Source organism: Mya arenaria, chromosome 6 (genome assembly GCF_026914265.1).
Source record: "Mya arenaria isolate MELC-2E11 chromosome 6, ASM2691426v1".
In the NCBI taxonomy this organism is placed as follows: Eukaryota; Metazoa; Mollusca; class Bivalvia; order Myida; family Myidae; genus Mya; species Mya arenaria.
The window spans coordinates 10,537,056-10,560,809 of record NC_069127.1 but is presented as its reverse complement, the minus strand read 5'-3'; the positions used below and the strand labels follow the sequence as shown (position 1 = coordinate 10,560,809).

General features: G+C 38.1%; 2 protein-coding genes and 1 pseudogene across 2 annotated transcripts; all 3 read right to left on the bottom strand.

Moving 5' to 3' along the window:
• Positions 1–984: 984 nt before the first annotated feature.
• LOC128238797 (uncharacterized) lies at positions 985–2,489 on the bottom strand. Its single transcript, XM_052955050.1, has 2 exons — positions 2,423–2,489; positions 985–2,088 (listed from the first exon to the last, which is right to left on the bottom strand). Exon 2 carries the CDS (start codon positions 1,963–1,965, stop codon positions 1,480–1,482), a length of 486 nt encoding a protein of 161 aa, XP_052811010.1. The 5' UTR covers positions 1,966–2,088; positions 2,423–2,489; the 3' UTR covers positions 985–1,479.
• Positions 2,490–13,862: 11,373 nt separating this feature from the next.
• Positions 13,863–14,810, bottom strand: LOC128237547 (uncharacterized protein K02A2.6-like). Its single transcript, XM_052953137.1, has one exon. It carries the CDS (start codon positions 14,808–14,810, stop codon positions 13,863–13,865), a length of 948 nt encoding a protein of 315 aa, XP_052809097.1.
• A 3,082-nt stretch (positions 14,811–17,892) lies between these two features.
• LOC128237150 (uncharacterized) lies at positions 17,893–20,385 on the bottom strand (annotated as a pseudogene).
• Positions 20,386–23,754: the final 3,369 nt, after the last annotated feature.

Genomic DNA, 23,754 nt, shown 5'->3' with positions numbered 1-23,754 from the left:
CTCCACGAATCGCGATAAAACAGCGAAGTCCATTGATGAATGCGTCTGTGGACATGTCATCTAACATTTCAATGTGGATTGCGCGACAACACATACATTTAAACAGTAGTCCATTTCGTTTTACTTCTTTACGTCCTTGCTTGACTATGAATGGTCTAAAACAGTCCATACCACAGTATGTGAAAGGTGGAGAAGCCACAACACGTTCTGTAGGTAAGTCTGCCATTCGTTGGCATTCTGTAGGTCGTCTAAGCTTTATGCATATCACACACTGACGAATGAAGTTTGCAACAACCTTGCTTCCACCTATTATCCAGTAGCCACTGGATCGGAGTTTGTTCATCGTCATTCCTCTACCTTGATGCTCAACTTGCTGATGAACATGTGCAAGGATCAATTTGGTGATGTGGCTCTCCTTTGGCAGGATAACTGGATGTCTACAATGGGATGGGAGATCTGCCTTTCGTAGTCGGCCACCAACACAGATAAGCCCATCACGAAGAACTGGATCCAGTGGGTAGAGAGGGTTCGTCTGGGGAAGTTTTTCAGTCTTATTTAATGAACTTATAGAGTTCTGAAATGCACATTCTTGAACAAGTTTGAGAATGGTTATTTCTGCCATTCGTCTTTCTTCTACCGTTGGGGCATGCGTTCGTTTGACCCCATTGGACAGTCTCTGTAATCTAGCCATGACAGACAATAATTTTGAATAGGTTGAGAATCTGTCAAGGCGTTCTAACACATCAGGAATACCCGACGCCTTTGTGCACATTGATCTTACAGTTCGAACTTCTGGATCACTGTAAATCTGTTTCAATTTCATTGGTTTCAATCTCTCTTTGCCAGAGGAATAAGGGGCCACTGAGCCATGCTGAGCTAGTAATTTCAGAGGCTGAGAGACCTCTTGAAGCATGGTCAGCAGGGTTTTTCTCGGTACTGACATAGAACCACTGACTCGGATCGGTAACCTTTCTGATCATCTGGACGCGGTTGGCGACAAACACATGGAACCTGCGTGCTTCGTTGTTGATGTACCCTAAAACTACACGCGAGTCTGTCCAGAAATACTCTTGATCTATGACCAGGTTCAGTTCTTGTTTGAGGAATCCACTGATTTTTGCTGATAATGCTGCAGCCGTCAGTTCTAGTCTTGGTATGCTGACCATCTTGTGTGGAGCTACTCTTGCTTTTGCCATTACCAGGGAACAGTGAACAGCATTTTCATTGATAAATCTGATGTATGAACATTGGCCATAACTAGTAGTACTAGCGTCAGAAAAATGATGCAGCTCTATACGAAGTGGTTTTCCAAATTATTGTGGCTTTGAATTGTCACATACTTTAGGTTGTGAATGTCTTCAATCCATTTCTCCCATTCAGGCCGTATACTTTCGGGAAGAGTATCATCCCAGTCGACACCTCTCTGGCACATTTCCTGAAGAATTCTCTTCCCTTTAAGAGCGCAAGGGGCGAGAAATCCTAAAGGAACAAATATCGATGCGATGCCACTATTGACAGCATATTTCGTCTAGTAGCCATAACGTTCTTGATCATTATTTCGAATTTGAAGTTGTCGTTTTCTACGCACCATCTTACACCAAGGGCTCTTTCCACCGGTAACTGATCCAACGCTAAATCAAGGTCCTTCACATCTGCAGCTGTTTCTGACACAGGGATTAAATCAATAACCCGTTTACGGTTAGAAATAAACTTGTGTAGGTGCATACAACCGTTAGCACATAGCTCTTGAGCATCCTTGATCAACTGAATGGCCTCTTCTTCTGTTTCCGTGCTAGATAGGCCATCGTCAACATAGAAGTTGTTCTGCACAAAAAAAGAAGCCTTGGGCAGGTCACTCTGGCAAATCTTTGCTAGATACTTGAGCCCGTAGTTAGCACATCCAGGAGACGAGGCTGCTCCAAACAAATGTACTCGCATTCTGTACTCCAGGGGCTTCTTGTCCATATCTCCATCCTCCCACCATAAGAATCGCAAAAAGTCTCTATAGCGACCATAACTTGTGTTGCAAAACAAGCACCGCCGTTAAGTTTAACCCTTTTATTCAATCTGATGTGATTCGGTAAGAAACTGAAAAATACAATGAAACAGTCTAAACTATATGTACATGAAATAAATTGAATGCAAAACTAATGACATAATACTGATGGAAATAAACAAAGTCAATAAAGACGTTTATATATGTTGCTTAATAACAATTCCACTTTAAATTATGCTAAGATACATTATAAATGCTTTAAATAAGACAAAATTCTGAGAAAATATAAGTTACGAACAGTAATGAGTACGAACGAGAAATTAAAGAATTTTTGACAAGGTAGCCTTTAGAGTAGAAATATAACCAGCTTAATTACAGCAAAAAATACAAATTACAAGTAAAAGACAATAAAAGTATTAAACTTACACTGTGAGGGCTACAGAGCAAGAATCTATGCAAGATTGTGTCGAAAACACCAAAATTTGTGAATAAGTAAGTACAATATTGCCAAAAAAGGTTACGAACAACCATCACATTAAAATCTAAAGACAGGCAGGAGTTACGCATCCTGGGGCAGATGATTGAAACGAACAAGTGAAAAATAACGAAACAATCATTCCAGCACACTCCCCGTCTGATATTGAAAAATATCACTCTAACAATTATACATAAGAAGTGACACCTTAACAGAGGAAAGTGACACTTTAATACAAAAAATATATCATGACACCTTAAGTAAAGTCAAAATAACCTGAATTTTCATAATGTACACAAAACCTTACTAATGAAGTGAAGTGCCTGCCCTGGTGTTTGACACTTGAATGGTAATGACGCACAAGAAGAGTACCAATATGACACTTTCGTGGAACGATGACTGGATGTTTCTCCTCAATGAAGGCGTTTAAACTTGCAATAGAACTGCTTTTGCGCACAGGTTTAACTACTTTCAAATTGGCATATTCTTCTGAAAATGCTTCTTTCTGTACAGTCTTCAGTATAAAAGCTTCAGCCTTTTGGGAGTTTGTGTTACATCCTACATGCCAGCTTTTACATTGTTTGGTATGGTATGATTCTGCTACATGCTGCAAACATGTTATTGCAGATTTCAAAGATTTCCATTTAGAAAACTTCTCAAAGTGACTTGAATCTAGGGCACTTTCAGTTGATACCGTGGTCGCTAACACATTCACCCGACTTTCTGAATCCACATCTGGGGCAACTAAAGGAAAGTCAATCTGTTCCTGATGTTGTTTCCAGCTAGAACCATTCAACCACAAGCTTGCAGGTAAGTCTTCTGCAGAAACACCCCTTGTACCGATATCCGCTGGGTTGAGATGGGTAGGTACATAGTTCCATTGTTCCGCAAGCGAATTTGTTAGTATTTTCTGCACACGATTTGAGACATATGTGTAAAATCGTCGAGTTGTATTGCTTATGTAGCCCAAAACAACTTTACTATCTGAGAAATACTTAACTTCATCAAAGGCAATATCAATATGTGTAAGGACTGTGTTTGCGACTTGTGATGCTAACACAGCAGCACAAACTCAAGGCGTGGTATAGTGTGTCCATTTACAGGAGCTACCTTTATCTTTCCCATAACAAAACTTGGTACCAGCTGTCGATTCTCCATCAATGTACGCCACAGCAGCAATAGCCTTCTCGGAAGCATCACAATACACATGTAAGTCTTTCCTAGCTACTCTCTTCAATGAATACAGGTACGCCCTTGGAATTTCTAACTGGTTCAGTTTTTTCAAAGAGCAACACCATTGTTGCCAAACTGTAAACTGATCTAATGGAAGCGGGTCATCCCAATCCTAATTTGAAGCCATTAAGTCTCGAAGGAGCAACTTTCCAACAATGACCACAGGTGCTACAAATCCAACAAGGTCGTAAATGCTATTGATCGTAGAGAGAACGTCGCTTCTTGTGAAAGGTTTCTCCTCTTCTGAAACACGGAAAGTGAACGCGTCTGCCTTTATGTTCCAACACAGACCTAAGCTGCGTTGAAGAGGAACGTCAGTGATGTCACCGTGTGAGAGGTCTAAATCAGATAGGTTCTTTGCCAAATCTTCACGTGGTAAAGCATCAAGCACTTGTACACTATTTGAGGCAATTTTGTGTAGACGAAGGTTGCCATTCTTACTCAAGGCTGACTGAGTATTCTTGATAAGCTCTATTGCTTGCTCTTCTGTAGGCACCGATGTCAAACCGTCATCAACATAGAAATTGTTCAGTATGTAGTTTGTGACCTCTTGACCTAATTCTTCAGTACTTATTTCAGCTGTCTTTCGAATGCCGTAGCTTGCTACAGACGGTGACGGCTTGTTACCGAAGACGTGTACTTTCATTCGGTACTCTGTGAGATTTTTGGTTGTGTCGTTGTCCTTGTACCACAGGAATCTAAGAAAGTTTCTATGGCTCTCATGTACATTAAAGCAATAAAACATTTGTTGTATATCAGCAGTAACCGCAATTGCTTCTTTTCTAAATCGTAGTAATACTCCGAGCAAGTTAAGTGTTAGATCAGGTCCTGATGGCAACGAGTCGTTCAAAGAAACACCTTCGTATTTCGCTGAAGAGTCAAATACCTCCCGAATTTGGTCGACCTTCTTCAGGTGATAGACGCCGAATATCGGAAGGTATCAGTGCTCTTCGCCAGGTAGTAACGGAGGTGCTTCTTCAGCATGACCCTTTTCTAAGATGTTCTCCATACAATCTACGAAATGCTGTTTCTTCGTTGGATTTTTCTTTAAACTTGTATCCAACAACTGTGCCCGTCTAACAGCCAAACCCTTGTTACTTGGTAACTTCTTACGATTCGACTTAAACGGCAATGGAGCAGTCCAATTACCGGAAGGACCCTTGACAAAACTTTCTTTCATCAACTGGTTAAACTCCCTATCTTCTCTAGATAACCCTGATCTTTCATCCTGTTTTTCACGCTGGAAAATGTCGCTTTTGGTATCGGGACAGCTCTCTGGAAATGGCCTGTACTGTTCTTCCAATCTAAAACTGTTGGTACATGGTGACAGGATTGAATTCCTCCCTTCATTAAGGGAAGGTTCTACAATTTTCCAATGAATGTGAGGTTGTTTTGTGCAGGCTGCACTCAATTTTACTTGCTGTGTCATAACAGGGTGGTTGGATCTCAGTTTTGCTAGTACTTATACGCGGCTTTCGATAACCGTTCTGTGAAGCGCTTTTCGTGTCACGCACAAACACAGTATGGTTACTGTCATTAACACTTCATGCAAAACTTGGATCGGTGCGAATCCTGGCTTGCTTTCTAACAAATACAACAAATTCAGAAAATGGTGGATACATCAAATCATGCACTGTCTTATAGTGGCTTGCTGTCGAAATCCACTTTTCTTGTATGTTTCTTGGCAATTTGTTCACAATTGGTGCAACACCAACACTCGTATCAAAATATGATAATGCAGGTGAATACTTTGCGTTCGTTTTCAAAGCTTCAATTTCACTTAAAACATCTGACAATTCATACAGTTTACTTGGTTCTTTCGGAGAAATTGGCGGAAACTTATCCAATTTGCCCAATACTGACTGGTGCACCTTTTCTATAGCGCCATATTGTTCATTTAGACGTTCCCAGACTCTCTGAAGCCCAATGGCTGCATCGTGAGAGTATGCCGACCGAATGCTAGTCGCGAATTTCCTGGATTCTGATCCCAGCCACTTTACTAATAAGTCCAACTCTTCGACAGGAGACACGCCAATTTCGTTGCAAACACTTTCAAATGTGTTTTTCCACGCTTGAAAATTCTCCGTTTTGTCATCGAAGTAAGTAATTCTTGATATCAAAAGCTCTTTTCTCAAGAAGAGCCTTGTCAAGTCATTATGAATCGGTACTGGTTTTTCCACTGGATCTTCCACGTGTGTAATTGTGTCTTTTAGGAACGTGTCAATTTGCCTTTGTGGCTCATTCGGTATATGCGAAGAACATGAGATGTAATCATCATTCTCTTCCGCTTGTATTTCTGCAACAATTCGCTGTTCGCTCAAAAGCTCCAATTCTGTTTTCAAATTTCTTTGTTCCCTTTCTAATGCAGCGGCATTTACAGCTTGTCTTTCTTCTAGCCTAGATTGTTGTTTTCTTAATTCAGCCTCTTTTTCAGCATACTGAAGACGCGCTAAAGCCGCTCTAGCTTTAGCTGAACTTGATGACCTCATCGAAGAAGGCTTACTTGGCGAGAACACCCTTAAATCATAGCTTTGTTTTACTTCAGTTACTTTGTCTTTGAATATAGTCAGATCCCTAATACACTGGGTATGCGAAGCAGACAGTTTTTGTAATTTGTCCAGTGAATCCTTAGCGTTCGTTTTTGACAGATATTCATTGTACTGCTTGTAAGTGCATTCAAAATCTTCATGCTTAATAGATAGTTCTTGTTCTAATTTAGAGATGTTTATTTGTTGAAAATCTGTGTAAAATAATGCAACTAAAGAGTCCAATGCTCTTCTATAACTCTTATCCATATCTAACACTGTTTGTTCATAAATCTCCATTGCTTTGTATGTTAAAGTTCGTATTCTTCTTCCAGACATCAATTGCTGGTAGCATTGTACCCGAATCCGGCGACGGATGACGAAGTTATTCTGGCTACAGCGAGTTTTCTTATTATAACGACCATAACTTGTGTTGCGAAACAAGCAACGCCGTTAAGTTTAACCCTTTTATTCAATCTGATGTGATTCGGTAAGAAACTAAAAAATACAATGAAACAGTCTAAACTATATGTACATGAAATAAATTGAATGCAAAACTAATGACATAATACTGATGGAAATAAACAAAGTCAATAAAGACGTTTATATATGTTGCTTAATAACAATTCCACTTTAAATTATGCTAAGATACATTATAAAACTTTAAATAAGACAAAATTCTGAGAAAATATAAGGTACGAACAGTAATGAGTACGAACGAGAAATTAAAGAATTTTTGACAAGGTAGCCTTTAGAGTAGAAATATAACCAGCTTAATTACAGCAAAAAATACAAATTACAAGTAAAACACAATAAAAGTACACTGTGAGGGCTACAGAGCAAGAATCTATGCAAGATTGTGTCGAAAACACCAAAATTTGTGAATAAGTATGTTCAATATTGCCAAAAAAGGTTACGAACAACCATCACATTAAAATCTAAAGACAGGCAGGAGTTACGCATCCTGGGGCAGGTGATTGAAACGGACAAGTGAAAAATAACGAAACAATCATTCCAGCACAGTCTCTATCTGGCTCTTGTACCAAAAACTGATGAAACATCTTCTCAATGTCACACATGATGGCAACCGGGTGTATTATAAATCTACAAAGTACACCAACAAGTCCATTTGTTAGGTCTGGACCTGTCAACAGATGCTGATTGAGTGAGGTTTTGCCATACTTTGCCTAACAGTCAAATACCACACATAGTTTGTCTTGCTTTTTGGAGTGGTAAACTCCATGATGTGGAATGTACCATACGTTTCCGTTTTCACCAATGTTATCCACCAGTTCCGCATCTTCACGCTCTATAATCCTTTCATGAACTGCCTATAGTGACCATAGTACTTCTGGTCATTCTGTAACTTTCGTTTTAAATGGTTCAACCGTAGTACAGCAAGTTGCTTGTTGTTTGGCATGACAGGTCTTTTTTTAAATGGAAGTGGCATCTCCAGGTGCTTGTCATCTCTTTGGTGGATTGTGCTGTCTAGGAGGTTAAGAAAATAGATATCTTCCTGTGAGACTTTCTTGTCTTTGTCCCCATCTTGATCAAAATCCCTTTCTAGTACCTTTATTACATCTCTCGGCTGGCAAGGAGGTAATTCTTTTATCTGCACTAGCGTTCTATGACATACACCTGGCATGGAAACGGCTTCAAGAGAGGGATTAACATAGCCGATTACACTCCAACCAAGTAGCGTTTGCACACCATAGGGTTCTTCGTCTTTCCCTATAAGCATGTTTCTTGGAACTAGGGCTTGCGGCAGTTGTAGCCTATGAGTAAGCCTACATCACAGGACTGGAGTGGTGGAATTTCATCTGCAATTGGTGCAAGATGAGGCCAGGTTTTCACAGTGTCGACATTAGGTATGTGTGAGCGATGCACTGGTATGAAGTCTCTGGAGTATGCCTGATTAATTGAAACATAATCGGGGGAGTTGAAACCTCTTACTTTTAAACCGCAGACTTTGGAACTTTCTATTACAGTGTGCTGTGAGGTCATCGTTGACAAACTTAGTTTTATGGGTTGGCCGGAAATCTGCAACAATGATGCTGTGTCTTCTAATTTGAATGTTGTGTCACTTTGTGTGTCAAGTAGTGCATATGTGAGGATTTCATGCGATGGATTTTCCTGTGTAGACACCCACACAGGTACGATCATTGAGGTACTCTGTTCTGTATTTCTGCTAACTCTGAATGAGCTTGCAGATGTAGGTGCATTGTTGACAGTATACTGTCTATCTTCATGTAGGCATGACGGGTGCTGTCCCTTGCACACATTACATGTGTGTTTCCTTCTGCAGTGTTTGTTTAAATGACCCTTGCGAAGGCAACCGTAACATAAACTGTTGTTTTGGATGAAGTCTCTCTTCTTATCAATGGTAAGTGAGAGAAATCCATTGCATTTGAAAATATAATGACCATTCTTGTTGCAAAAAAGACAGGCTTCGATGTAGTATTCACCTGTAGGCTTCTTGGAGATGTGCGCAGTTGTTGCCAGTGCTTTGTTGCCGCTGTACCTAAGCTCCTTTGACATCTTATCTTCATTGTTGTTTAAGGCATACAGAGATGAGATAGGATTGCATGCTATTTTTGCCTCTTTGGCTAGGAAACTTACAAATTGGCTAAAGCTTGGATAACTACCATTTGGTTCCATACTTTGAATTACTTCCCGATTCCATCTAACAGTTGCGTAGTCTGAGAGCTTATTCAGGAGCTTTTGGTTTTCGGTGCAGTCGTCTAGAATGCGGAGACTTGGAATATGAGGCAATGCATCCTTGCATCCTTGCAGGAAGTCGGCTAAGTCCCTTAAACCAACGGGATCTTTAGCTGCTATCTTGGGCCATTTGTCTAACTTATCCCGAAAGGCCTTCTGCACTTCAAATGGATGGCCATATATTTCATGTAATACCCTTTGTGCACTTTCAAAGGCTGTCTTGCTGCCGCTGTAAAAGAAGCCTTCTAATGTTTTACGTGCTGGGCCACCAGTGTATTTCTTCAAGTAGAAAATTTTCTCTTCGGGAGGAATACCCTTGCGTTCGATTAGCGTTTGGAAAGATGTTTTCCACTCTATGAATTTAAGGGGGTCACCAGCAAATACATTTGGTTCAGGAACTGGTAAACGGTTAAGATTAACAGAGTCAGCTAAGACTTTGGCAAAAGCGGCCCTTTCATCAAAATTGACAAAGTCTTGGTTTTCTAGGTTGCTTTCATTCTGTCTTTGCGTTTCGGGTGCTTTAACAGACTTGTCGTTTTTATACTTGCACGCTTCACCAAAGTCTCGACTTCTTTCGTTTGCTTCTCTGTTTTTATATCACCTGGAGGAATGATTATGTTTGGCACGGTCTCATCACTGTTATACACTTGTGCATATGCATTTGATCTGGCTTGAGTAACCTTTATTTATCCTTGCTTCAAGCTTCTTCATTTCTTTTTTGTGCTCTTCCAGAGCCCTTTTTTGTTCAATCCCTATATCTGCAAGTTTAGACAGCTGTTCCTCTTCCTCTTGCAGAACTTCATATTTTGCTTGTTTTTCTGTTAAGGCAGCTTCTGCATCTGCCACCTTTTCGGACAGTACCGATTTGTTCGAGTTATTCGATTCTGACTCCCATAGGCTGAATACCGACTGAGCGTAATCTTTGTTTCTTTGTGACTTCAATCTTGAAAGTTCTCGCTGTGGTTCAAACTCTTCAATCTCACTGAGTCTTTCGTTCACTATTTGGTTAGTGTCTCGTGTTATGCTAACTAAAGCATCAATTATTTTCATCAATAATGGGGCTATTGTGCCCTTTGTTCGTAGTTCTTCAAAGTGTCTTAAAACAGTGTTTTCTAAAACCTTTACAGTGTCTGACGTTTCTGCAATGCCTGTGTGATCAGAATCTGTTCTTAAAATGTTCCTCAATTTCTTTACATTAAACTGACAGTCGTTGTAAACAGAACTCAATTTCTTTTCTCCTTTCTCAAACTCAGTCTGCATATATAATGCCATTTTTTCAGTTGGTCTTGATTCACGTGATGATCTACGAGGCGCTTGTTGATCTTCTTCGGCTTCGTTTGGATTCTGTTCACCCGGCTCTGTAACCACATCAGCCACCGTTTCTTCTCCTTCAAGGCTGGCATTCTCTATGACTGCATCCGTGGCGCCAAGTTTTTACTGTAGCTGGCTTGGTCAAATTAGTGTTCAACAACGGGTTTCGATTTTCTATAGTTTATTTGTTTGTTTCGTTTCATCTCCATAAACCGTAGATGTGTACCGTAAACCGTAAAAACTGAAATTATAATAAAATGACTCATAATCATTAAAGTTATGACAATAACAAACCTTTCAAGACTGAGACTAGTATTACACATGAATATTATTTCAAGTGTGACTATATATGACTGCATATGACTGTACATGGCTATATATGACCTTTAACAAATTAACTGTAATAGAAGCATGTCAAGATCTACATTGTGATCGTTGAGATTGGGTGCAGTGTATAACAAACAAACTCTAGAACACTACAGCCAAGTAATATTTAACTGTTCACACAATCACACAATCTTGATTGTAGCAGAGGGTGAATTTGTTAACAGAAAAACCATAATTCACAAAGTATAGATCTAGCATATTTCTATTACATGGTTTTACAAAGTACAGAGTATTTATCATACCCTGGACCCTAGAATATTAAACATATATAGCAATTAAACCAAACAGCATATCAATTGAATGACTAGATTTGCAAACACGTCTTGTTAATGGGCAAAGAGAGACAACTCATGTCTGACCCGCACTGTAAATTACGAACGACAACTCTTTCTAGACGCAATTTGCGGAATACCAAAAATGACTCTGGATTTGCCGGAATCATTTAATAATGCAAATAAAATAAACCCTCAATGCATAAATTATGCTATCAATGCAAACTATAGATCCATCTAAATGTATTAATCTTTGATCAATACCGGGTGCTATTTATAGCCCCATGCGGTCTCAGACCATGCCATTTCACGGAGCCGTTCGCAGAGCATGCTCACAGAAAATGCATGTTTACATTCTTGATATCGAATCGTTTTCACTTAAACTGTGACAAGTACGTTACAAAATGTTTGATTACCTTGCTGCTCCGACCAAGCTGCTAAATATGTATCGTTAACTTGAAAATTTCGTTATTCGTTGAAGTTTTATTGACGTTCGTTTGTTCTTCGTTCGACTAGAAAGTGAAAATACAAAGTGCGCATGCGCAACAAAAGTAGCAGGTTCTGACTAAATCGCGGACTAAACCATGTACAAATACTAGCGTCGCAATAATCAAAACGGAAAGGAACTAGCTAAAACTTAACACTTGTTGACTAAGAACTACACAAACAACTTAGTAGGAAAATATTACTAAAATTTTACACCGACAGTTCCACTACAAATAGTATGTTCCTACATCAATCAACAATTTGTTTCACTTCAAATCCTGACCTTATTTTAAATTCCTCCCTAAAATCTGTATGAAATTCCTCCCTAAAATCTGTATGCAACAGATAATAATTAGCAGTCCCAATAATGTCTTAGCCATTAACACATACTTATTGTATTATAAAATCTATGTTGTATAGCTAAATCAACTGTTAACATTTATACATAATACATTCTTTGAATCCCTAAAAATACCCATATTAATGTCTCATTTGTTACTCATAATGAAATCTGAGTATTTCTGCGGCATTTTTCGAACTCTCGATGGTCGCGAGTAGGATTCTGCTACTGTTTTTGTTGGTGACTTCACGTCCTCCGTTTCTACAGGATTCTCTATCTGTTCTATTTCTGTCAACTCTGCTTCCTGATTATTCTCTAGATTGGAATTTGATCCCGACTCCACTCTATTTTCATTAAGCACATTTTTCTCCGGTTGAACACTTTTATTTTCACTGAAATTATTGTTCACTCTTTGATGATTTTTCACGTTATCTAACACATTTTCTGCTTCTTTTGATTTTTCAGATTCTCTGCTCTGATCATTAGAATAGAACTTTTTCACATGTGATACATTTCTAGAATATCGCACACCTTCTTTTGACTCTACAATTACACTATTTCCTTGCTTATCTACTACTGACATTGGATTTGAATTAAACACTGTGGATACCTTATCTTGCTTCTTTTGCTTTACTAACACTAGATCACCTTCTTTTATATCACTTTCTCTAGCATTTCTTCTGTTATCACCATAAATCTTCCCTTTTCCTTTTCTTTCGCTGTCGCGGTCTCTAATTTCATGATCGGAAACTCTTTGGTCTGAAATATCTGGTATTTTCGTGCGAATTTTCCTTTTGAACAGCATTTCGGCGGGTGACATCCCTGTTGTGGAGTGTGGTGTAGATCTATTCATCATGAGATATGTCTGAAGTTCTGTTCTCATGTTTTTCTTCTCCACATGCTCAATGCGAAGCTTTTTCATAATGGACTTATTTTGGATTTCCACGTCTCCATTTGCTTGCGGCCAATATGGAGTTGTATTGCGATGTTCAATGTTCAGATCCGTTAGATAGTCGTTCAGCTCTTTGCTGTTGAAATATTGTGCGTTATCTGTCTGTAAAGACACTGGAATTCCATGAACACAGAAAATACTATCTAGACAGTTTATAATCTTCTCCGACGTAGTAGTTTTCATGATGAAAACCTCAATCCATCTGGAATAGTAGTCGACAATAACTAGTAGATTTTCTCCCGACGGCAGTGGTCCCAGAAAATCAGCACTCAGATGCTCCCATGCCTGGCTTGGTAATTCTCTTCGGCTCATTGGTTCAGGTTTCGTAGTAACTTGACTAGCTACTTGGCACCCATAACATGATTTGCAAAAGTTCTCTATCTCTTTATCTATCCCTGGCCACCATACTTTGGATCTTAATCTTTGTTTCATTAAAACAATGCCCGGATGACATTCGTGTCCCAAAGATAAAATGTCCTCTCGTAATGTCTTGGGTACAAGGATTCTAGTACCTCGAAGTACTAAATAGCCTAAAGACGCTAATTCATGCTTTATCGGCATATAGCTCTTGTTTGACAGTTCATGCCATTGACCTGTTCTTAACAGATTTTGAATCTCTTTCAGTTCTTTACCATCCTTTGATTCTTGTTCAATTGTCTTTGTTGACATGGCAATTGGTGTCGCCTCGGTTGCTACAAATTTAACGTACTCCTCCGTGTTAAGAAAATCACATTTTCCTTTTGGAACGCTTGTTTCAGGCACTAGACGCATAGTGCATCTGCAATGTTTGTATGCCCTGGAATGTGTCTGACTTTATATGTGTCTGGTTGTAAACATCCACCTTTCTACTTCCATGGTTTGGAATTTGGAGAAAATATGAACAGCAACGGCTTGTGATCTGTCAGCAGTTCAAATTCGATTCCGATCAAATACATATGTAGTCTCTCACACGCCCAAACAATGGATAGTGCTTCTTTCTCCGTTTGCGAATACTTCTGTTCTATACTCGTCAAAGTTCTGCTCACATATAAAATCACTCTGGATTCACCTTGCCCATTTTCTTGCACCAGAACACAACCTATTCCGACTGGCCCTGCATCACAAATTACTTGAGTCTTATCTTTCTTGTCGAAATACCCAAGGTTATTCGCATTTGACAACTGTTTTTTAGTTCTCTTGTTCAGCATCCCATATGAATGGAAGTCCTTTTCTGGTCAACTTTCGCAAAGGTTCAGCAATAGATGCGAGATTTGGAATAAACCGTCCACTAAAATTGACGAGACCTAGGAAACTCTTCACTTCTGATACAGTTTTTGGTTGCCTAGATTCAAGAACAGCTTTCACCTTACTTTCGTGAAGACCTACTCCATGGTCTGACAAAACCATGCCCATAAAATCTACATGAGTCATATTGAATTGGCATTTCTCCAGATTCAACGTAAGTCCTTTCTGTTCAAGACGTTCGAACAATGCTTCAAGTCTTGCATTATGCTCATCATCACTTCGTCCATGTACAATAATGTCGTCGAATATACTGTTCACACCTTCTAGACCACTCAATGTTTGTGCAATCACTTTATTGTACATCTCAGGAGCACAGCTGACCCCAAACATAAGACGTTTGTACCGATACATTCCTTTATGAGTCATGAATGTAGTCATTTCTCGAGATTCTTGGTCCAATTCAATTTGATGGTAGGCCATTTTGATGTTTAGCTTTGAAAATACGGTCGAGTTGTTCGGATCTTGCAAAACTTCTTCTGTTGTTGGAATAGGGTATCTCTCCCTTTTAACTGCTTCGTTGGCTCTTCTCATATCAATACAAAGTCTTATATCATGTTTCTTTGGCACGACAACAATTGGATTTACCCACTTACTTGTTGTGTTTACTTTTTCAATAATGTCCAACTCTTCTAACTCATCTATTTTCTTCTCAAGCTTCTCTCGTAACCCATACGGTACTCTTCTCAATGGCTGTACAACTGGTTCAATGTCATTATCAACTGGAATGTGAAGCTGATAATCTTTTAAGTTGCCAATACCATCAAAACACTTTGGAAATTTCTTGCACAGGTCTTGTTTCCTTTCAGCATCAGTCATAACGTTGTTCACCATACTCGGCATATCAATGTGTAAAATGCCTAGCTCTACAGCAGTCGTTTTACCTAACAATGCCTGTCCCATTTTCTTCTACCACAATGAATTCAGCATTTACAGTTTTATTTGACACTGTTACATCAGCAGTGAAACTCCCAGCTACAGTTAAAGGTTTATCATTACCATATGCATACACTTTTTTATTTGTCAGTTTACTGTTACATTTCACTTTTCTTTCTTTCATGTATTCCCACATGTTTCTGTCAATGATATTCACGGTTGCACCCGAATCTAAAATCACGGGAATGGTTATTCCTCCTATGTCAACATGTATGTCTCCTTTCATGTACTGGCTTGATACAGTGAATATGTAGTCATCAGATGAATAATTTTCATCAACATCAACTGCTCTGATCTTTTCTCTGCGGCTCTGATTTGGTTTACCAAAAGGCTTAGATTTGCAACATTTCTCAAAATGATTTTCTTTTTTACATTTTCTGCACTTCTTTCCTTTAGCTGGACACTTAGGATCTGTCTTTATATGCCCCTCGTATCCACATGCATAGCATTTCTGACCTTTCCCATATTCTGTCCCATTTCTGTTTTTGTATGCACCATGTGCCTGTGGTCTGTATGCACCAGATGCCTGTGGTTTTGGCATAAATTTGTGTCGTATTTTGTTTACACTTTCTTTTGATTCCATTGTGGAAGTGACCTTGCTATTCCTCGTAAATCATCTATAGAAACATCGCTTTTTTCCAACAATTTTCTTCTTAGTCTTTGCGAATAACATTTCTCGATGACCTGGTCCCTAATATTTTCTTCTACATTTGTAAAATTACAGTACACGGCTTTTTGTCTCAAACGAGTGATATACTGATCCATGGATTCATTGGATTGTTGTGCAATACTTCTAAATTGCGATCTTTCAAATGCAACATTTGCTTTCGGTTTGAAATAAGTGTCCAACAAACCTTTTGCGATCCCGTACTCAGTTTCTCCATCACCTGGATCCGGAACCGTTAACGTGTAGAAAATGTCTTGCACATCGATACCAGCACTGTGCAAAAGCAATGTTTTTTTTTTTTCTGTTTGTCGTCTTTTACCCCTTTCCCATCAGAAAATAGCTCGAAGCTGCGAAGCCATCTTGTCCACCTGATTCTTAGCGTTGTTCGTTCGCCGATTTCAAATGGCGAAATACCTCCGATGTCTTGGAAGATCGGGGTTGTCATCTTGATCAAAACTCAGATAAATGTTTAAAGTTTATCCTCGTCGCCAAATTATGTAATGTTCGTCCGGCTCTAGGCCGATGTTAATGGATAACTTGAAGGAGTAAACCATAACATGCACCATTCAAGGTTACCATTTTAATTCCCAGAATTCCTCATCCCATGCAAGGGACGTAACTCATATTGCTTGTCTTACTAAATATAGGATAACATAAGTAGTCACCCTTACTATGTTAATACACTACAGCACCAGTGTCCACTTCCATATCAATATCAACTCCTTGCAAATTGACTGGAACTATCAATGCTGGCGTGGAACTATTTACGCGTAATGCTGATTCATCTGTTGTTTTATTGGATGTTACCGTAAATATTGAATCAATGAACTGATTCGAAACAGCCTTTTCCTCAACTAATTGATTCGCCACAACCTCTTCCTCTGCGACATAACGAACACGATCATGTGTTTTACCGTGAAATTTATTTTTATTACCTGTTTATTAGTCGGATTCTGGGTCAAATTAGTAGCATCTGACATACATTCTGAGTTCAAATGTCCTACTTTGTTGCATTTGTAACACACGGCCATTTTATGCCGACATTCATCGCGTGTGTGGTTACTAAGTCCACATCTGTCACATTTCCTGTGGCTTGTTGGTTTTGATGCTTGGTTATGGTGCTTCGGTTTCACATAACCTACCCTGTTTACTTCCCTTGAACCGATATTGGTCACACTTTTACGTGCAGTTTCCTCTGCCAACGCTATGCTTAGCGCCAGGTCAAATGTTTACGACTTTGATAATAGTTTTTTTGAGTTCCATCGGATGCTAATCCACACACAAACCTGTCTCTGAGATTTTGCTTCAATTGGTCACCTTCAAATTCACAGTAAATTGACAGTTGTTTTAGCCTGGTTGCATAGTCCGTTATCGATTCACCTTGATTCTGCCTTGCAGAATGAAACTCACCCACCACTACTCTCTGAGGGCTGTAATGTTCGGTTAACAATGTTGATAATTGGTTTTGTCATTTGGGGTTTCCGGATAACACAAATCTTTCAATGTTTTGTAAGCTGTTTTCTCAACACTGCTTAATAATATTTCTTTACGTCTGGCAATAGTTGCCTCTTCTATTTTGATATCTACTGCAATAAAATATTGGCTCAAGCGTTCTAAATAACCACCAATGTCATCACTTTCATTAAATTCCTCAAAAATCGTAATCCCTGTGACCATCGTGCGTCTGGGCGATACAGATTACCTCGGCAAATTGGGCGGGTTTCAATTGCAATTTACTGGTTTTCAGTACATTCGCGGATATACCAGCCGAAGTTATTGTGAAGATCCGTCAGTCACGTTCGTTCTTGGCAGATTCGTTATCCCGTTATCGTCGGTTATATGTGGGTTTGAAGACCACGCAACTAGAAATCTACGCGAATGAATATGGTCATATAGCAGACACTGTTCAGTATAATTTAGCATTTTACTGATGTTTGAATGTACATGTAACACTAACAATTTTACCATGACTTCAAAATTCTCTATTTTCCAAGACATTAAAGTTTTGGTTTAAAGCCTACTTTACAAAATACAATGTACAACAAAACCAAGTCTCAACACTCTTAGTGCTAATTGTAGTGTTAATGTGTTTAACAGCAACAAAAGTGTGCTGACTTTAAACATAGCATAATTCAGGTTTCCTGTACTAAATCCAACTCAAAATTCCCTGATATCAATCAGTTTTCCGTTACATCAATTTGCAGTGTCTGAAAATTATTAGTTATAGAACAAAAAAACAGAATAAAACAACAGCAATGTGTATGGCGCGCGACACAATAAAAGGAACCTTAGTCACAAAAGTTCAAATTTAAATTACAACTTGTCAATGATTTTTTTCAGCAGGTAGTTTTGTTCATTATTCATCTCTCATTGCCGACAGCAGTCGCTGATCTCTTTCTTCCATTAATTCCCTTAGTTCATTCATCTTGTCTCGAGTGTGTGGACGTTTCCCTTGCTTGGATGAAGTACTCGGACTATCATCACTTTCATCAATATCATCAGTATTATCATTTAGTTGTGTACCATCTCCTGAACCGAGCGTGTACACAGGTGTGACTGCCGGATCATCTCCCATAATGACATGCATTTCGTTCTCATACTTTAATTAACATTTCCAACTGCTAGATTTCTTACTTTAATCAACATATGCTTTATAAGACCGTTTCAGATATTTGTATCTATCCATACACTGTGTAACTGTGCCAGTGAATCCATTTCTTATGAGAACATCTGCAATACTTGATCACACCTTTGATTTGTTCCTTGCTACGTTTAATTTTTTCATGTGCTCTGAAATGGTATCTAGTAAAAATCTTGTCTCTGCATCACTCCATTCGTGCCTTTCTGCAATGCTGCTGGCTGAAAGAAATGTTTCATGATGATGCTACATGTAAAACTTCACTGAAATCCATCAAGCGTTTCTGGAGACAAAGCGAATAAATGATTTTTAAAATACAATATAAGGGCAGTAACTCCATCAAAATTTGTCGAACACGAAAGCACCCATCATAGGCATAATTTGGCACAGTGTTTGTACTTTAAGTGAAGTTTTATCAAATTCCAACAACTAATTTCGAAGAAGAAGCAGATAATCCATTTTCAATGAAAAATCGAGTCCAAATTTGTGGAACATGAAGGCATCCATGATATACATATAACAGTATGGTATTCCGGGTATAAATACCAACGCAAGTCATGTTCTGAAGACTTGTAATCTGCAAAATATATTATACTAGTATACATAAACAATGTAATCAAGACACATACATACATATATAAATAGAATCTGGGATAAAAGACTGCTAGTGGCCTATATGTATCTGATATACAATATAACAAATAACACACAATGACATGTACAAACATGGCATACAATGTAATACAGAAGAACATATAACCACAATGACAAACGGTCAAAGCAAATACAAAATAGTGTACAGCGTATACAACATATAACATTCATACACTGTACTTACCAATATGTGGTATTGAAAACTGCTTCAGTACACCTCCCCTCACGAACCAATCATAAGAAAGGTTACATAAACATGACCAATCAGATTCCTTGAAAGTAAACCATGCTGAACTGATGAAACAGAAGTATTCCAAATGATATCAATAAGTAAAATCGGCAATGCACAGTCCGGTCAGATAATCAACATACACAAGTAGGCATTATGTTGAAGTTTCATGTAAAATTTCATTGAAATCTGACAAATTGGTTTTGGAGGAAAAGCAAATAAATTCAATTAAATGTGTATGAAATTTCAAGGAAATTCCTTCATAAGTGTAGACGTAGTTTTCACCACAGGTTTCTGCACTGATCAACCAACCGTTGTTTGGGGTATAATAATGTACTGAAAAAAATACACAATTATGTCCTAAAAAGTTACAACTTAAAGGTGTCAATCAGGAAAAGTACTGATACATGAAATTACCAATTTCAAACATACCTTCTTGCAAACCTGTGGATTGCTTTTTCTTCTGAACTATTGCAGAATCTGAAACTGGATAAATACAACTTTGTTGCAACTCTGGAGAATGCTCTCTCCTCGGAACTGCATCAGACTCTGAAACAGGATGCAGAGGTGCTAACATTTAAGGCCACCAAAATCAGTATGCATTCAGAAAGTGCAGACTTTGACAAGTCATAACAGTACTGACTGATATTAACATATGCTATAATGCTGCAGATATACATATTTCATTACTATAAAATGAATTTAATAAAGTTGTCAATGACCACACACATTACCAGGTAAACTTGGGTGTTTAATAAACAGACGTTTATTCAGATGTGCTCTATAATTTATGTCATGAGAATACATAACTCAAAACTACTTTCTGAGCCTGGTGATAACATAAACCTATATCTTGCTGTGCATTGGTAGATGTGCCTTGCTTATGCTTTGGGAGCAAGTACAAGTCCATTTCCCAGGGATTTTAATTGTGGATTTACAGTGTCTTTACCTGGTACATGTACCTGTAAACTGCAGTCCTTCAAAGGGATAAATACCTTTCACACAAATATTTTGGTCCAAGTGATCCCAATCAATAAGCATATTTATGATTCATGGATGCACCTCCATAAGAAACTGCTTTCCAAGTTCGTTGAGGGATTGCTGCACACCGGGGTACACCTTTTCATTATATATCTTCGTGATTATCGTAATGTCAGCAGGTTTAAGATCTTTCTCTAATTTTTTACTGTATTCACAATCACACAAAGGTAGGACTTCAAAATGTTTGCTGAGAGGTGCTGATGAAATTCACTGGTATCACGGTGGAAAGGGGTCCGATTGCCATTACCCTGAAAAAATGACAATGGAATGACACGTGAAACCTTCAAATTAAACGCATTTCAGTCAATACAGATGTCAAAAATCACTGTTATCTACACAAAAATCTACCCTTATCCTATTAAAACTAAAACGTCCTAAGTTGCCAAACAACACATACCATGTTTTCAAATTTCAACATACATCTTACTCATAATTTTCAGAGACAAAACAAATGGCATGTCAAAACGCTGTGCAACTGTGCCATATATGAACTATGCAACGAGCAATTGAAATCCGGGTAAAACAGTTAAATGCACATTCATTTCACATTTGTAGGCACAGACTTAGTGTGCCTAATACCAACTACGCAACTGCTTTTATCAGGTCGTCAGATTTTCTGAAGCAACATTTCCATTTGCGTCCACCAAATCCGCCATTTTGAAGTGGCAGTATATTCGGATAAGATCACCCGCCTTTCCCAGCTTCTGGAGGTGGGTAAATTCGAGTGACACAACTATCATCGCCCGGGTTACTCGAGTAATACACAGGGTACCCGGGTTAGCTCGTGTATGTATGCCGAACACGCTCATTATAATATGAAAACACAGCATTTTTAGCTCGACTATTCGAAGAATAAGGAAAGCTATAGTACTCACCCTGGCGTCGGCGTCAGCGTCACACATTGGTTAAGGTTTTGCGTGCAAGTACCAATTACATTATATCTCAGCAACTACTTGATGTATTTCATTGAAACTTTATACATGGCTTCCTAACCATCACACCAATTCCAATATGCTAGTAAAATAACTCCATCATGTATTTAATGCAAATTATGGCCCTTTAATTTTATACTTCGAAATTCTGGTTAAAGTTTTGCGTGCAACTACATTAAAGTCAATATCTCAGTAGCGACTAGATTTATTACATTGAAATTTTAAACAAGGTGTCTCAACAATTACACCAACTGAATACTTACAAATTATGGCCCTTCATTTTTTATTTCAAAATTCTGGTTAAAGTTTTGCATGCAACTACATTTCAGTCAATAGCTCAGTGATCATTTGATTTATTACATTGAAACTTCACGCAAGGCTTTTCATTCAATTACACCAACTGAACTTATCAAGTAAGATAACTCTATTTTGCATTTAATGCAAATTATGCACCTTTTTATTGTTTTTACAGGCACATATTACATTTTTAATGCATTCATTTCTAAGACAAAGCGGTGTATAGTCTAGCGCGCAGCTCTAAATGTTTTCTATTGATCTCTACATTTTTTCTTAAAAGCAATTGGTTTCCAATATTTTCTGACTTTTATAAATGAATCAATGTTATGTATAACTATTTGTTGTGTAAAATTCTAGGACAATTCTTTGAGTAAATCAGTAAAAATATGTCATTATATATACTGTTATTTCTTCAATATTTGCAAAAAGAATGTGTAATAAATATATTTGAGGTATATTAGTTTATTAGTTTTTTAAGAGAAATCAGCTTTTGTTTTGAAATAGTCCGTGTTGTTTAAGAAAATTCATAAACATTGAAATTCTGCTAAAAAGATCACATTCAGGACAAGTAAAAAAGTTCTTAAAAGAAATTTGGTCTTAAAGGGACTGTACACCAAAAATATTTTTTCTGTACGAATCTCAGGACAATTATTTAATAAAATGTTTTACTCTTTGAAATTATAATTGTAAAAAAAATCCAAAATGTAAAAAACGAAAACGATTTGGTTTCCAGGGTGATCTCTTGGACTGAGAATCATAAAAAATGTGTTCTAGTACACTATGATACACATAATAAACAATTTATCCACTTTTGGTCGTTTATTTTTACATATTAAATATTTTAAAATTTCATACAATTTTAATCATTCACAAGTTATGCAGGTTAGCAGATTTCGGATTGAGACAAATGTATGGAAACGAGCTCAGATCTACAAGATTTGTTCGATAAAACAACTCTATACGTCGCATGCATGTTCAGGAGGAAGTTATCTCCAAGGTGCAACAAGCACAAACTAGACGCTTGTTTGCAATTTTCTTTGATAACTCTGCCAAGAATACTGTTTATTTACCGACTCACAAATCTTCGCCAGAAATTTTGACCATGCACACCGGACGGACCCGGCATGCGCTTTTCAACTTTTCGCGCAAACGGGAACCGGTGATATGTTTACCTCGTGACTGGTACCCGTCCCCGCGTAGAGTCAAAAAGCGCATGCCGCGTTCGTCCCTTGTGCATACTCAAAAGTACAGTCCAAATACCAAGTAACTGTGGTTCGAACCGGTGTCGCTTAAATTGCAGTCATGTGTTGTATCCACTGTTCTACGAAGGCTTTCTCTAAATGGCTGGAATATTGAAGCTATATACCTAACTTGGTAATATCACGTGATAGCCAATCACGTATAAGGAATGAATTCTACTAGGTAGACATACCTAGTAATCCTTTTAATGGAAAAAACACGAAAAAACTGCGAAAATAAATTAATTGAAAACTATGTGGTACTTCAGTTAGTAAGTTTCAATGCATTGTACACATCGATACCAAGTTTATGTCAGTTTTCGACAATTTTCTTCTTTTTTTTGCTTGTTCATGATACGGAGTACAGCCCCTTTAACAGCTTATTCAAGTTACATATTAAAAGCGGCTTTAATCAATAAAAAATATCTGAATAGTTGAGCCCCTGCAAAATGGCCTTTATAGCAGAATTTTACTGTAATTTTGTTCTAGGTTAAAAAGTACAGTTTCTGTTTAATATTAGTCAATTTATCACAAAAGACTACGGGTAGCATTAGAAGTTCCGTTAAGTGTATATGTGTTTTGCAATTCTTTGGCAACATAGTTATTAATTGAACAAATTTAGATAAACTTTCGGAAAATATATTTTGGATGAAGATGATTGTGGCGATTATCTGGCAAACTTGTTTTTATAGAAAAGTTTCTGGTGAACTTTCGGCGAATATTTTTTTGACAAATAAGTTTATGGCAATCTGTGGCAAACTAATATTTCGATGAAAAGTTTCTGGCAAACAATTGGCAAACAACTTTTTATTCTGGTGAATTCACCGCAAAATCACCAAATATTTGCTGCAGAGTAGCCACTGGTGGCGATATCTGGCGAACACTTTACAGTGTTTCGGCGAGCTAAAAAGTTAGTGGCGAGTTTGCAGTTAACTTTTCCTTTTGGTAAGGGTGCAACAATTGAACACGTGCGCTAGTTGTAGCGCAGAAAAATATCCCACCTCGGTCACCATGTTTCATTTGCGACTTTTATGTAAAGTCCACTAGCGAGGGAGAGTTTTAACACAACCCGTGCTAATTGATTAGCGTATTTTATTTAACTAATCTTGGGCCTCAACAAATGGCGGGAATATTTAAGCATATTCA

Bases quoted from the DNA above. Each gene is read 5' to 3' on its own strand.
- LOC128238797 (XM_052955050.1), bottom strand. From the start codon at position 1,965: ATGGACAAGAAGCCCCTGGAGTACAGAATGCGAGTACATTTGTTTGGA.
- LOC128237547 (XM_052953137.1), bottom strand. From the start codon at position 14,810: ATGGTGAACAACGTTATGACTGATGCTGAAAGGAAACAAGACCTGTGC.